General features: G+C 45.4%; 1 protein-coding gene across 4 annotated transcripts in view; it reads left to right on the forward strand.

Moving 5' to 3' along the window:
* C15H11orf49 (chromosome 15 C11orf49 homolog) overlaps positions 1-15,828 on the forward strand; it is a 228,049-nt gene that overhangs the window by 191,634 nt on the left and 20,587 nt on the right. For all 4 annotated transcript variants that reach the window (XM_010371092.2, XM_030918979.1, XM_010371091.2 and 1 more), the window contains exon 4: positions 8,322-8,406. In XM_010371092.2, coding sequence (XP_010369394.1) covers positions 8,322-8,406 — 85 coding nt within the window. The remainder of the gene's footprint in view (positions 1-8,321; positions 8,407-15,828) is intronic.

Here is a 15,828-nt window from a genome sequence, read left to right on the forward strand (position 1 = left end):
CTGGTAACAAAGCCTTGGTGCCCTAGGGATTGGAAGGGGTGGTGTGGTCATGCCCCAAACTATCCATGTCCTTCCGAGCATCTCTTGGCAGAGCAACCTGGCTGAGGATGAGTGTCATTTAGAGTGAGCCTTCACAACCCCTGCATAAAAGAACATAAAAACAATTGCAGCTGAAAATTGGAGAGTCCACACATGGGCTGTGGTATTCTCTGGCCTCTGTGGTAGTCCTATTGAGATCATGCAGCCAACCAACTAGAGGCTGTTCAGTCCTCTGGGATTCCCATGGCTTATAGCATTTCATTATCTTCAGCTCTTGTCCAGCACTAGCTCACACAACCAACATGCAGGCACTCACACAAATGAATTTAGACTGAGCCCCATTTCATCCCCCATACATTTAGAGCTAAAAGTCTTTGACTTTAGGCTTTAGGGAAGGCTTTCTCTGAAGGAATGAATATATGGCCCCAGTTCCTTCCATCTGGCACTCCTCCATGGGTCTTCTTTAGTGACCCTGGCAAAGGTACCATTTCCCAGGAAGAGGAGAGGTATCCGATCTACAACTACCTTCCACCACAGTTCTAAGCAAATGTGGGTACGCATGGTGCTCTGCAAGGAGGATGTAGAAATGACTAAGCTGCTCCCACAGAGCTTCAGAAGCAAGACTTGCCACAGCAAGAATTCAGTCCAGATGTCAAAAAGACATCCTTTTCCTACAAGTGAGAATGAGTTAGCCCTTGAATATATTGGGAATCAATAATTTCTGACTAGATTCATTTTCTTGGCTAAAGTAAATTCATCTAACACTCTCTAGGATTAGAGTGGATATAACCAACAGAAGAATATTTTGAGTCAGAGCACTGCTTATCTTGAAAGCAGTAGTATTCATGCTACAGTTGTAATAGCAATAAAGTGAATTTCTGCAAAGTGAACCCTAGGCTTCCTTTGGTTTTCATAGAAAAATCAGTGACACGGCCTGATGCAGTGACTCATGCCTATAATCCCAGCACTTTGGGAGGCTGAGGCGGATGGATCACCTGAGGTCAGGAGTTCGAGACCAGCCTGACCAATGTGCTGAAACCTCTCCTCTACTAAAAATATAAAGATTAGCCTGATGTGATGGTGCATGTCTGTAGTCCCAGCTACTTGGGAGTCTGAGGCAGGAGAATCGCTTGAACCTGGGAGACGGAGGTTGCCATGAGCCGAGATTGTGCCACTGCACTCCAGCCTGGGCAACAGAGTGAGACTCTGTTGGAAAAAAAGGAAAATTGGTGATACATTCTTATGAAAAGAAATATTCAAGCTGATTGAATTGAGCACTTGGTGCGAAGGCCAACGAGCCCATGAAGTGTAGTACACCGGCCATGGTTTATCATGTTTACTGAGAGTTATAGTACCTAGCATGTAGGGGATTTTCCTTTTTTCACACTTCACAACTACTGGCTTCTCCTCATACCCCTTAAGTTTGCAGAAATGCCTCCTGTGCCTGGAGATCTCCTATCTCTGTGTTCACACAGTGACCAGAACTTTATCCCTGTGAATTTTTATTTGGGTCACTATGTGAGGCATGTTTTTTTTTTTTTTTTTTTTTGAGACGGAGTCTCCCTCTGTCGCCCAGGCTGGAGTGCAGTGGCCGGATCTCAGCTCACTGCAAGCTCTGCCTCCTGGGTTCCCGCCATTCTCCTGCCTCAGCCTCCCGAGTAGCTGGGAGTACAGGCCCCGCCACCTCGCCCGGCTAGTTTTTTGTATTTTTTTAGTAGAGACGGGGTTTCACCGTGTTAGCCAGGATGGTCTTGATCTCCTGACCTCGTGATCCGCCCGTCTCGGCCTCCCAAAGTGCTGGGATTACAGGCTTGAGCTACCGCGCCCGGCCCGTGAGGCATGTTTTTATGTATTCATTCCTTCAACAGATGTATACTGCAATGCACCAGGCATTGTGCTAATTGCTTTAGCTAAGTTCAAAGATTCCTTAATTTCAGGACTTCAAGTTTTAATCAGTTAATAATTATAAAATAATGCTACCACTTATTGAGTACTTTGCTAACTATTTTCAGAAAAGTATATATATATTACCTCTTTTGATCTTTTACAATTCCATTAGGTAGGTACTGTAATTATTACACTTTTAAGACAAGGAAACCAAGGTTCAGGGAAGTTGTACAGCTTGTCTAAGTCATGCTGGTGGCAAGTAGTAGAGCCAGGTTTTGCAGCCAGGTCATCTGATTGCAAAGTCAGAGCTTGGCGCTAATACAGCTGCCCTGCCCAACCACCCTGCGCTGTTTAAAGTGGCCGGCCTGAAGGGTATCTGTATGTTTAACTTAGATATAAAGTCTGTCAGTCATCTAGTGTGAATAATCCTATCATCAGAAGTCCTTCACAAACCAGCTGGATCCCACCTGCTAGGGTGGAACTTGCAGGACCTTCAGAGCCTGTGCTAGGCCTAGGTCTGAATCTCAGCCCTTTTCCTAGCTGTTTCCTTGAGAAAATGATTACGCCTCACTGAGCCCTAGTTTCTTTATTTCTAAAATAATAATAGCAAGTACTAACAGACGGCCCTTATGATGGGTCAGACACTGTTCTAAGCACTTTACATTAACTCACAACAACTCTGCAATGTTCATACTGTCATTTCGTAAATGGGGAAACTGAGACATGGAAAGCTTAAAGGTCAAGTAACTTGAAGTCAGTGGCAAAGCTAGAATTTGGACTCGAACAATCTAACTCCCAAGTCCATGCTATTAACCACAATGCTATGCTGTGCTGCCTCTGGAGAAGATAGGATCAATGGCGTAAAACACCTCTGGTCTGGAGCCAGCCACACAATTGGTGAGACTAGTGCAAGGCTTAGAAGAAGAAAGTTTGGCAGTCTGACCACCCACGAAAGGAGACACACAAATTTGTGGAGAGTGTTCTGATTTTGATCTTACACCAAAACCTTATTATGTCTTTGCCTTTGAACTTGCAGGACCTACTGGCTGACAGTCTTCTAATTGTGGGGAGGTTTCTAGAGGTGTCTATTGATACACAATACTTAACTCCCCTGCACCTGCCAGGTAGAAGAGTGGCGGGCATGAGATGGGGATGGGGATGAGAGACCACGGTGTGGCCACCAGCACAGGTGTCCCCCAGCCCATGTCCTCTGGCCTAACTGAGGCTGCTGTGCTGGAGCCTCGGTCTTCGCTGTTGACAGTAATTAGAACCTTTAAGACTCGGTTGCTTACGTGGAAAATGTCAATTCACTTGAATTGTCTTCTTGATCCAGTTCATCTGGAGGTATTTAGTTCCTGCAGTTAGTTTGGAGGAGAAAACAAGTTCTTAAGCCTCACACATTATAGCTGATAAGATCAAGGTGCTGACAATGTTAGCTGGGTGGGCTTTCGAGCCAGGCTGCCTGGGTTTGAATTCCAGTTCTACCTCTTAAGTGTGCACAATCTGAGTTTTTGTTTCTGTGAAATGAGGGTAATAGTAGTGAAGATTAGTGAGGTAACATATGTAAACCCCTTAGATCAGTGCCTCCCCGAGAGAAGTGCTCAATAAATGTTAACTGTGTTATTGTTAAGCCCCTCCTGCCATCAGCCTCCCTTCTCTCCCTTCGAGCCTGAGATCTTGCTCAGGGAAGACAGGTCCCCTTCCTCTCCCCTATCCTGGACCCTCCTCTCCTTGCTCACCAGCTTATTTCATCCCTCTAAACTTTCTCATCCTCATCTGTGAAATGGTACTGGGAATAATGGAGTCTACTTCGTAAGGTAGTATGCTGTGAAGGCTAAGTGAGTTAATTTTTTTAAATTTTTTTATTTTTTGGGGGGGTGGGGAGGGGGATGGAGTCTTGCTTTGTCAAAGGCTGGAGTGCAGTGATGTGACCTCAGCTCACTGCAACCTCTGCCTCCTAGGTTCGAGTAATTCTCCTGCCTCCCGAGTAGCTGGATTACAGGCACCTGCCACCATGCTGGGATACTTTTTGTATTTTTAGTAGAGATGGGGTTTCGCCATGTTGGCCAGGCTGGTCTCAAACTCCTGACCTCAGGTGATCCACCTGCCTCGGCCTCCCAAAGTGCTGGGATTATAGGCATGAGCCACTGCACCTGGCCTAAGTGAGTTAATTCAAGAGCTGAGCACAGATCTCCATGACTACTCACTCTCTTTTACTCTACACACTCTCTCTACTACACTCTACAGTTACTGCTGGAGCACAAAAGGCTGCGAGAAGGGCCTTTGAGATCTTGGACAGTTCTAAGAGCTAAAGGACCCAAAATGGACAGGAGCATTAGGGTGAACTGGTGCCCAAATGCAGGCCACAGAAGCTAGGGGGACTGCTAGCTTGTTCATCATAATGGGGAGCCTGGAACAGAGCAGGCACATGGGAATAGGAAGTGAGTGGCCACTGCAGGAGAGTGTTCAAAACGGATTTGGCTCAGGCAACCCAACAGAGAACTTTCAAGGCAGAACACTTTTAGGTGTTTAAATGTCCAAATTCAGCAACAGCCAGGCTCATGCCTGTAATCCCAGCACTTTGGGAGGCTGAGGTGGGAAGTTTGTGACTAGCCTGGGTGACGGCACGAGACCCCGTCTCTACAAAAATTTTTTAAATGAGTAGGGCTTGGTGGCATATGCTTGTAGTCCCAGCTACTTGGAGGCTGAGGCAGGAGGATCGCTTGAGCTCAGGAGTTCAAGACTGCAGTGAGCTATGCCACTGTACTCCAGCCTGGGTAACAGAGTGAGACCCCCCCATCTCATAATTAATTAATTAATTAAAATTTAAAATGAAAAAAAACCTCAGCAACAAATACCTTCCTCCTGTCTTCTCCTTGCCTCCAGAATTTAAAAACAGAACCAAAACAAACTCCCACTGTTTGATGTTACTAAGTTCTAGACATTCTGCTAAGCACTTTATAGACATCATCTGTCTTACAGTTGACTTTAACCCTGAAAAGTGTCGGTATCACTTGCATTTTACAGATGAGAAACTGAGACTTAGAGATGTTAAGCAATTTGCCCAAGATTACATACCTGGTGAATCGCAGAGCCAAAATTTGAATCCTAGCCTATGGAGCAGAAAGGGAACAAGCTCCCATATGCTTATCAGTATTCTGATTTTGAAACAAGTCTTACCACTCATAGTTCTCTCAATACCCACTGTACAACAGCTGAGGAGTGTCTTGAAGTAGCAGAAATCATCTGCCCTTGATATTATTTGGTCACTACTTAAGTAGAATTAGAACTCCTCTCTCCACATCCCCAACACAGAGTCTGCGTGGAAGAATAATAATAACAATAATATAACTACTCTCTCCACAATTAAAAGTTGTTTATTGCCGGGCGCGGTGGCTCAAGCCTGTAATCCCAGCACTTTGGGAGGCCGAGACGGGCGGATCACGAGGTCAGGAGATCGAGACCATCCTGGCTAACACGGTGAAACCCCGTTTCTACTAAAAAAATACAAAAAACTAGCCGGGCGAGGTGGCGGGCGCCTGTAGTCCCAGCTACTCGGAGGCTGAGGCAGGAGAATGGCGTAAACCCGGGAGGCGGAGCTTGCAGTGAGCTGAGAACCGGCCACTGCACTCTAGCCTGGGCGACAGAGCGAGACTCCGTCTCAAAAAAAAAAAAAAAAAAAATTTACCACGGGCCGGGCGCAGTGGCTCAAGCCTGTAATCCCAGCACTTTGGGAGGCCGAGACGGGCGGATCACGAGGTCAGGAGATCAAGACCATCCTGGCTAATATGGTGAAACCCCGTCTCTACTAAAAAATACAAAAAACTAGCCGGGCGAGGTGGCGGGCGCCTGTAGTCCCAGCTACTCGGAGGCTGAGGCAGGAGAATGGCGTAAACCCGGGAGGCGGAGCTTGCAGTGAGCTGAGAACCGGCCACTGCACTCTAGCCTGGGCGACAGAGCGAGACTCCGTCTCAAAAAAAAAAAAAAAAAAAAAAAAAAAAAAAAAAAAAAAAAAAAAAAAAAAAAAAGTTGTTTATTTGCTTGCATTTTCATTAATCTCTTTATATGACTACTGTCCTCACTTCACATTTAGAAGAGTCAAGTTCCAGAAGTGGTGAGCAGGATGCATTCTGTTTTTCATATTTTTAAGAGCTTTTGTTGTATTAGAGAAGCACACAGTGATTTTTGTAAATCATTCTTCTGTCCTCAGAAGCAAGTATTTGAAGTACATGAGTTAGAATAATATCAAAAACCTGAAGAGGGCCTAGGGTCTAGAAACCAGGAAGCTAATGTTGATTCCTAGCATTGTCTTTCTTAATCAAGTAACACTCTCTCTCTCTCTCTCTCTCTCTCTCTCTCTCTCTCTCTCTCTCTCTCTCTCTCTCTCTCTCTCTCTCTCTCTCATTTTTTCATTTTCCTTAATTCTGTTATCTTCCCAAGGATATTTTGTAGGTAATTTGGGGGATAAATGTAAGTTCCTATGAAACACTCTGACTCTCCCTAAGAATGCTATCAGATATATCCACCAAAGTTTAGCCTAGAAAAGCACTGATGATTCAAAGATAGAACTTTCCTTTATTTACTCCCTGCCCTGCCAGAAATCACTCTTCTCTTCTCTCTAGATGGGGAGTTCTGGAGTGAGAATAAAGTGGGAACACATTAGATTCAGTGGCTTTTCTCCCTTCCCTTCACCTTTTTCCTCACCCCAAGCCTGAGACCACGAGTGGCGATGACTCCCTCCCTTGAAGAACAAGACCTCCTGCCAGGCTGTGCCCGAGGTCAGGCGAGTGGGAAGAGGAGAGGCCACAAAACCATCTTGATCCTTTGACCTATATTGACGCTGAGTCTGTTCCTTTGGTGTTTCTGACTTTGGCAGTGTGGTTAGTCAAACTCTCTGTCCCCACATTGAATTGAGCTTTGATGAAAAAGTACTAGGAACCCAGGCCTTTCCCTGGAGATTTGGGGTTTTTGTCTTGGAAAAGCATCAACCGAACTAACAGGGGCAGAAGATCTGGATTCCTGTGGCTTGAGCTAACTTAGGTCCAAAGAAACCAAGTGCCTATGATCATCATCTTCATTCCCCAAATGTGGCCATGCCCTCTGGATTCCCTCCTCTCACTCATCCTCCTCCCAATTAGGCAGGCTTCGGGGTGGATTGCTCTCACTTTAGCATCACCGGGCACTTCCATATTCGAAATGCTTTGGTATATGGTAATACTTGCACATTCTTACTCCTTGTCTGATCTAAAATCTTTTGCCTTCAGTACATGCAGCAACAAAATAACTCAAGCATCAGTTTATTTCTTCTCCCTTGGAATCCTATAAATCTGAGATTCACCTGTCTAGGTTATCTGCTGGACCACAGAGCCTCATCTTGGCTCACCTCTCCCTAAGCACTGCTTCTGGACCACAGAGCCTCATCTTGGCTCACCTCTCCCTAAGCACTGCTTCTGTGTATCAGGAATCATTTGGTTGCCTTGACTGTATATCTTGGACCTTTGTCTTGGCTTCTTTGTTTTTTTTTTTGAGACGGAGTCTCGCTCTGTCACCCAGGCTGGAGTGCAGTGGCCGGATCTCAGCTCACTGCAAGCTCCGCCTCCCGGGTTCACGCCATTCTCCTGCCTCAGCCTCCCAGGTAGCTGGGACTACAGGCGCCGCCACCTCGCCCGGCTAGTTTTTTTGTAGTTTTTAGTAGAGACGGGGTTTCACCGTGTTAGCCAGGATGGTCTCGATCTCCTGATCTCGCGATCCGCCCGTCTCGGCCTCCCAAAGTGCTAGGATTACAGGCTTGAGCCACCGCGCCCGGCCTGTCTTGGCTTCTTATAATAGGATGACCAGATTTGTGTTCAGGCATTCAAAAGAAGCCAGCCTGCTGCAGTACTGGATGACAGAGTAATGAGATCTGTGGGTTTCTATGCTATACTCTTCTCCTCCATACACAGCAAGACTGTTTGCCTTAGTACTGCTTCCAGATATTCTGTGGATGGTCTTTGGGCATGTGGTGGCAAATGTTACCATGCCAGAGAATTTCAGCAGATTTAACCAACTTTGAAATAACTTGTTCTTCCAGATTTTTATATACAGGGAAACCCAAAGAAGGCTGATGAAGGTGCCTCTCTTGTTTGTTCTCTTCACCCGACCAACTTTCATGCCAGTGAGGCTCCTTTGGTCAAAATGTTGTAACTGGATGCTTGCCACCCAGGAAAAGCTTTGTAGAAATATTGGTCTTAAAAAACTCATACCTGGAGGTTAGAGACTAGCATACCCTTAATACTGACTTGCTTTTAAAAGAGCAGCTCTACCAAGACCAAGTCTGAAACTCATGAAATGAACAAAAAGAGGCCAGTGACTTGAAATGCAGAGACCTAATGTGTTCCTCTCCATTTCCACTTCAGATTTGCTGACCATGAAAGAATATCACTGTTTGCTGCAATTACTGTGTCCTGATTTCCCGCTGGAGCTCACTCAGAAAGCAGCCAGGTACGTCTCCTGGATTCTTGAAACCAACTCAGCTCTCTGTGGGCCGCTGCTTCCTAGAGAAACCTGAAGTGTATACAAATGAAAAAAAGGAGCATTTAGGAAAGAAACTGGCAGTGGAAGAGGGGTCTATTTGGGATGTGCCCCAAAACATAATAGATTCTGCATTTCCAAAGGGAAGCGAAATGATCCTTTGTGGTTTCTGTGGGGAGCCTCAGGGTCTGAAGATAGAGTTGGAGGGTGGTGAGATGAAGAGGAAGAAAAAGGCCAAACCCCTCCAATCCCCCCTCTCACACACACACACCCTAGAGGATATTCTGAGAAAAGAGGGGCTGCATTTTTGTGTTTTCACACTACTGTAAAGATACTACCCAAGACTGTGTAATTTATAAAGAAAAGAGATTTAATTGACTCACAGTTCCACGTGGCCTCAGGAAACTTACAATCATGGCAGAAGGCAAAGGGGAAGCAAGGACCTTTTTCACATGGTAGCCGGAGAGAGAAGTACAGGCAGGGGAAATGCCAGACGCTTATAAAACCATCAAATGTCTTGAGAACTCACTCACTATCACAAGAACAGCATAGGGGAAACTGCCCATGTGATCCAATCACCTCCCACCAGGTCTGCCTCTCAACACCTGGGGATTACAATTCGGGTTGAGATTTAGGTGGGAACACAAAGCCTAACCATATCAGGGGGCAAGGGTTGGCAGTGACTTGTGATGAAGAGAGTTGAGGTTGGGGACCAGAAGGGCATAAAGGTGATAAAGCCCCAGTTGAAGGAAGGGCACATTATATTATTTATGCCAGAAGAAGCTTTTCAAGATCAGTCCAGAACCAAGACTTGGCAGAAATAGTTAGAAGCCCCTAATTTCTGTGTTGGGTTTCACCATCATTCACAATTTTTAACCACATGAGGTATATTGGACTATGCCTCAGTTAACTTTTACTTACTTAACTCAAAACCTGAGCTAGGCCAGGCGCAGTGGCACACACCTGTAATTCCAGCACTTTGGGAGGCCAAGGCAGGCAGATCACCTGAAGCCAGATATTCAAGATTAGCCTGACCTACATGGTGAAACTCCATCTCTACTAAAAATACAAAAAAAGAGCCAGGCACGGTTGCGCTTGCCTGTAGTCCCAGCTATTCAGGAGGTAGAGGCAAGAGAATCTCTTAAACCTGGGAGGCAGAGGTTTCAGGGAGCAGAGATCGCGCCATTGCACTCCAGCCTGTGCGACAGAGCAAGACTCCATCTCAAAAAAAAAAAAAAAAAAACCCGAGCTAGGGTTGCAAATGGACATGTAGCAAAAATCATGTTTATTGAAGAATGCCTTACCTTCCTTAAATCATATTGAATGCATTTATCTTCACTGTTCTGTTTAAATTTGTTTACCTTAACTATCTCACCTAATCCTTGTAAAAACTGTTACTTCCTTTTAAAATGATCCTTTGTGGTTTCTGTGGGGAGCCTCCGGCTCTGAAGACAGAGTTGGAGGGTGGTGAGAGGATTAGGCAAACAACAACAACAAAACACACACACAAATACACACCCACACTCCCACACATACCCCTAGAGGATATTCTGAGAAAAGAGGGGGCAAGGGTTGCCAGTGACTTGTGATGAAGAGGGTTGCGGTTGGAAACCAGAAGGGCGTGAAAGCAACTGGGCGTGGTAGCTCACGCCTGTAATCCCAGCACTTTGGGAGGCCAAGGTGGATGGATCACCTGAGGTCAGGAGTTCGAGACCATCCTGACCAACATGGTGAAACCCTGTCTCTGCTAAAAATACAAAAATGAGCCTGGCATGGTGGTGGGCACCTGTAATCCCAGCTGCTTGGGAGGCTGAGGCAGGAGAATCACTTGAACTTGGGAGGCAGAGGTTGCAGTGAGCCGAGATTGTGCCACTGCACTCCAGCATGAGGAACAGATCTCTTTTTTTGAGACTGGATCTCAAAAAAAAAAAAAAAAAAAAGGCGTGAAAGTGATGAAGCCCAGCTGAGGGAAGGGTACTGTTACTGCTCACTTCACTGAAGTGGGAACTGAGGCTCAGACAGGATGACAATGTGCGAATATACTGATAGCTTGTAAGTAGCAGTGGCGGGACTGGAACTGCAGTCAGCCTGAATCCAGAGATGGGGGATCAGGAGCCCAAGAAGATTCAGAGTCTCCTCATGCTCCCACCTCCCTGTGTCATGGCATCATTTCTGCTTTGTGGTTTGACCCACTGAAAACAAAGCTGCATTGGCTGCACTGCACCAAGAATCAACTCACTCCTTTTGAAACGTGCCAGCCAACTCCTCTACTGACTTGGAAGATGGGAACTCCATTGCTCCCAGTGACAGACACCAGCCTCAAGGTGGGGCAGGGTGTTTTGCAGCTCACAGCTCATGACCTAGTTTTGCTGGTCATGTGCGAAACCTGTTTAGTGATCACACACTCAAAATTGTGTAGGTTTTTTTCTCCCTCATTATTCAGTGGATAATTTTCTTTCCTGATGGCAACTGGCCACTGGTAAAAGCTGCAGTTCAGGTTTTATAATTTTAATTTATCTGCTATCCAAAGGAGATTTGGATATTTTTTTCTTCACTGAAAAACAAAAAAAAGTATGGGAGATTATCTCTTGTAATTTAAAAGCAGCCAAATGAAGTTAGCTTTAAATTTCCATGATTGTTCCCTTTTGGGCAGAAATCATTTTATTAAAAAAATTTTTTTTGTTTGTTTGTTTTCTTTGAGACAGAATCTCACTCTGTCGCCCAGGCTGAAGTGCAGTGGGTGCAATCTCGACTGACTGCAACCTCCACCCCGCCTCTCCCCGGGTTCAAGTGATTCTCCTGCCTCAGCCTCCTGAGTAGCTGGGATTATAGGTGTGCACACCATGCCCGGCTAATTTTTTTTTTTTTTTTTTTTTTGTATTTTTAGTAGAGATGGGGTTTCACCATGTTGCCCAGGCTGGTCTCAAACTCCTGACCTCAAATGATCTGCCCACCTAGGCCTCCTAAAGTGCTGGGATTACAGGCATGAGCCACCGCAGTCAGCCTGGGCTCAGATCGTTTTAAGGAAGATTCGGCCCCAGAATCTGGGGGGATAAACTCAGCATCCTTAAAGACTGAACTTAAGGCCAGGTGTGGTGGCTCACACCTGTAATCCCAGCACTTTGGGAGGCCGAGACAGATGGATCACGAGGTCAGATTGAGATCATCTCTACTAAAAAAAAAAAAAGAAAAAGAAAAATTAGCCAGACGTGGTGGTGGGTGCCTGTAGTCCCAGCTACTCGGGAGGCTGAGCCAGGAGAATAGCGTGAACCTGGGAGGCGGAGCTTGCAGTGAGCTGAGATTGCTCCACTGCACTCCAGCCTGGGCCACAGAGCACTCCAGCCTGGGCGACACAGCAAGATTCCATCTCAAAAAAAAATAAAAATAAAAAATACTGAAGTCAAGAATGAAGGTATGACAATAATTAGAGAATTTCTAAATAAAGAAAAGGAACCATAAGTGTGAGTATGTATGTCCCAAGAGGCAAGTAGGATCCATAGTAATCTTGTTTGCTGCTTAATCACTATCACTTAGCATAGTACCTAGATACATGCCAGACACTCCATAAATGCCTGCTGAATGAATCAGTATATGAGTGAATGTGTGAGTGAATATTCCTTGTCTGGCATTTTACATGATTCTAATAGTCCATGATTCTAAGTAACTCTAAGAACAAGAGTCAACAACTATATCCTATATTTATTTGTTCATTTGTTTATTCATCAAATATTTCTTTTTAACAGCTTTTTGGGATACAACTCACGTACCATACACTTCACCCATTTAAAGTGTAAAATTCAATGGCTTTTAATGTATTTCCAGAGTTGTGCATCCATTACCACGGTCCATTTTAGAATGTTTTCATTACCTTAAAAAGAAATCCTACACCCTTTAGCCATTACTCTTCAGTCCCCTCTCTGCCATCTTCCCCAACCCTAGGCAACCCCTAATCTACTTTCTGTCTCTATAGCTTTTTCCACTGGGCATTTCAAATAAGTAGAATTGAGGCCAGGCACAGTGGCCCCAAGTGCTGTAATCCCAGCACTTGGGGAAGCCAAGTGGGGAGGATTGCTTGAGCTCAGGAGTTCCAGACCAGCCTAGGCGACATGGTGAAACCCCATCTCTACCAAAAATACAAAAAACTTAGCCAGGCATGGTGGCGTGTGTCTGTGGTCCCAATTACTTGGGCGACTGAGGTGGGAGAATTGCTTGAGCCTGCAGGGCAGAGGTTGTAGTAAGCTGAGATCGCACCACTGCACTCCAGCCTGGGCAACAGAGTGAGACTCTGTCTTTAAAAAAAAAAAAAAAAATCAAATAAGTAGAATTGTATATGTGGTCTTGGCCAGATGTAGTGGCTCATGCCTGTAATCCCAGCACTTTGGGAGGCTGAAGCAGGCGGATCATTTGAGGTTAGGAGTTCAAAACCAGCCTGGCCAACATGGTAAAACCCTGTCTCTACTAAAAATAAAAAAATTAGCTGGGCATGGTGGTGCACGTCTATAATCCCAGTTACTCGGGAGGCTCAGGCAGAATTGCTTGAACCCGGGAGGCGGAGGTTGCAATGAGCCAAGATCATGCTGCTGCACTCCAGCCTGGGTAACAGAGCGAGACTGTGTCTCAAAAAAAATAAAAATAAAAATAAAAAAATGGCCAGGCACAGTGGCTTATGCCTATAATCCTAGCATGTTGGGAGGCCAAGGCGGGTGGATCATGAGGTCAAGAGATGGAGACCATCCTGGCCAACATGATGAAACCCCATCTCTACTAAAAATACAAAAATTAGCTGGGCGTGGTGGCGCACACCAGTAGTTCCAGCTACTTGGGAGCCTGAAGCAGGAGAATCGCTTGAACCCAGGAGGCGGAGGTTGCAAGATCGCACCACTGCACTCCAGGCTGGTGACAGAGTGAGACTCTGTCTCCAAAAAAAAAAAAAAAAAAAAAAAAAATTTGTGACTAGTTTCATGTTTTAGGTTGGTGTAAAAGTAATTGAGATTTTGCCATTATTTTCAATGGCAAAGACTGTAGGTACTTTTGCACCAACCTAATAGCACAGTGTTTTCATGGTTCATCCATCTTGCTGTATGTGTCAGTACTTCATTTCGCCAAATGTTTCTTGAGTGCTGATTTTGTGTCGGGAGCTATTCTGCAAATGAGGATACAGTCATGAATAAGATATAGTTCCTGCCCCTCAAATAACTTGATTTAGAAGGCGACTCCTTAGGTACTGGTTACTGGCTGCCACCACTCTGTGACATATGACCTTGGTTTTGATTAATCACTCCAGAAGACTGACCTCTTTTCCCTTTCCTGTGATGTGAGGGAGCTTATGAGAGTGAACCTTCGATATGCATCTTAGCCCCCCACAGCCACAGCTTTGCATTTGCCCAGCTCTCTCCTCAGTCCCTTCCAAACAATCAGATACATGAAAGCACCACAAGATTTGAGTGTAGGTGGTAGAATCCTGTAAGAACCAAAAATTCTCGATACCAAGGTAGAATTATACAGTTATTGATACTAAGGGGCTTCTGGAATGGTATTCCTCTATTTGTGGCTGGAAACCTACCCACTCCTCACCTAGAGGCCTGCTGTTTGACAGAAACCTCAGACCTTTCTGTTTGAGCAGGAGGAAGCATCGTAGCCAGTCCATGTCAATAGCAGTGTGAGGGAATTATGGGAATGGCAGTAACAACAGAAGGGCCACGGTTACCCACACGGCACCGGCTGCAGTTAGAGATGAATTCAGAATTAGGATAAGTTTGTTTTCTCCCCAAGTATAAGCATCAAGCTTCTGTGTCAACCTCATCGCCTCAATGCCATGCTTTCCCCACTGTACTGCAGCTGGTGCATATGTAGAAAAACTGTATGTATCCCAGAAAGCATCCCCTGATTTTGTAAGCTATTCTCATTTTGTCCTCAAGGTCAGGGTCCCAGCTTCCCCACACACACACCTATGCATCTGATCAGAACTGCAAATGGAGGTGGTAGAGACTTCAAGGCAGTTACTATTGCTAGAAGAGGAACTGCCCTCTCCCATCTCACTGCCAGGCTTACTTTATCCAGGACGCTGAAGTCTGGGGACGGGCTGCTGAAGGAGGCTCCAGTCTGTGATGATGTGTGCGTAAAAGAATGTAATCCACAGGCAGCTGGAAGCCGGAGCCTGTTCAGGGGCATGGTGTCTCCACATGCGCCTGCCTTATGTGCTGCAAGCATCATGGCTAGGCCCTGGGGCAGCAGGTGTGAGCTGGAAAAACAGGAAAAGAAAAAGCAAATAGACTCCACGACAGCAGCCAAGCCAGAGATCCCCTCCACCTCACATATTCATCTGCAGCTAGTGGAGTAGTTCTTTTATCCCCAAATGATCACCAGAGCATCTCCTGCTCCCCATCCTCCATGGACTGGAAGCTTTCTGGATGGTTAAGAGCATGCAATTGGAACCAGACTTCTTGAGTTCAAATCCTGGTTTCACAACATACTAGCTGTGCCCTTGAGAAAGGTATTTAATTTCTTTGAGGCTGTTTCCTCATTTGTAAAATGGGAATAATAATAGTTGTAATGATTGAAGGAGAAGTATATGATGTGCTTAAAATGGTGGCTGGCACAGAGTAAACTTGTCATGATCGTTCGAAGTGGTAATATTAACCTTGACCTAGAAGAACACAGGCCCCATGGCGTTAGAAAGATCTAGTGTACATCCCACCCGTGCCCCATTAACTGGATGACCTTGCGGATATCTCGTAACTTCTCTGGGCCCTGTTTTTGTATCTGTAAAATGGGGATGACAGTAATAATAGTAACTAACTCATAGGGTGTTTGTAAGATTTCAGTAACACCAACAAAACCATGAAAATTGCTTACCACGTTGTAGACATTAAATAAGTAATAATTTTTTTTTTTTTTTTAGATGAAGTCTTGCTCTGTTGCCCAGGCTGGAGTGCAGTGGTGTGATCTTAGCTCCCTGCAACCTCCGCCTCCCAGATTCAAGTGATTCTTGTGCCTCAGCCTCCCAAGTAGCTAGAATTATAGATGCCCGCCACCACGCCTGGCTAATTTTTTGTATTTGTAGTAGAGACAGGGTTTCACCATGTTGGCCAGGCTGGTCTCGAACTCCTGACCTCAAGCGATCCGCCTACCTCAGCCTCCCAAAATACTGGGATTACAGGCATGAGCCACCACGCCTGGCCAGTAATAATTTCTTGCTGTTACAATTATATTGGCATTATTAATAGTACCAGATTTTAAAAAATAAGTAAATGAGACGTTGCTGGGTTTCCAAAGCCAATACTTCCTGGCCTTTTTGCACTTCACAGCAATCAGAAAATAATATATAACAAAAATCTCCAGTAAAGACAAGACTACTTGTGATTGGCCTGCAGGCTCTGGCTTCCTCCCAGC

The sequence above is a fragment of the Rhinopithecus roxellana genome, chromosome 15, assembly GCF_007565055.1.
Source record: "Rhinopithecus roxellana isolate Shanxi Qingling chromosome 15, ASM756505v1, whole genome shotgun sequence".
NCBI lineage: Eukaryota > Metazoa > Chordata > Mammalia > Primates > Cercopithecidae > Rhinopithecus > Rhinopithecus roxellana.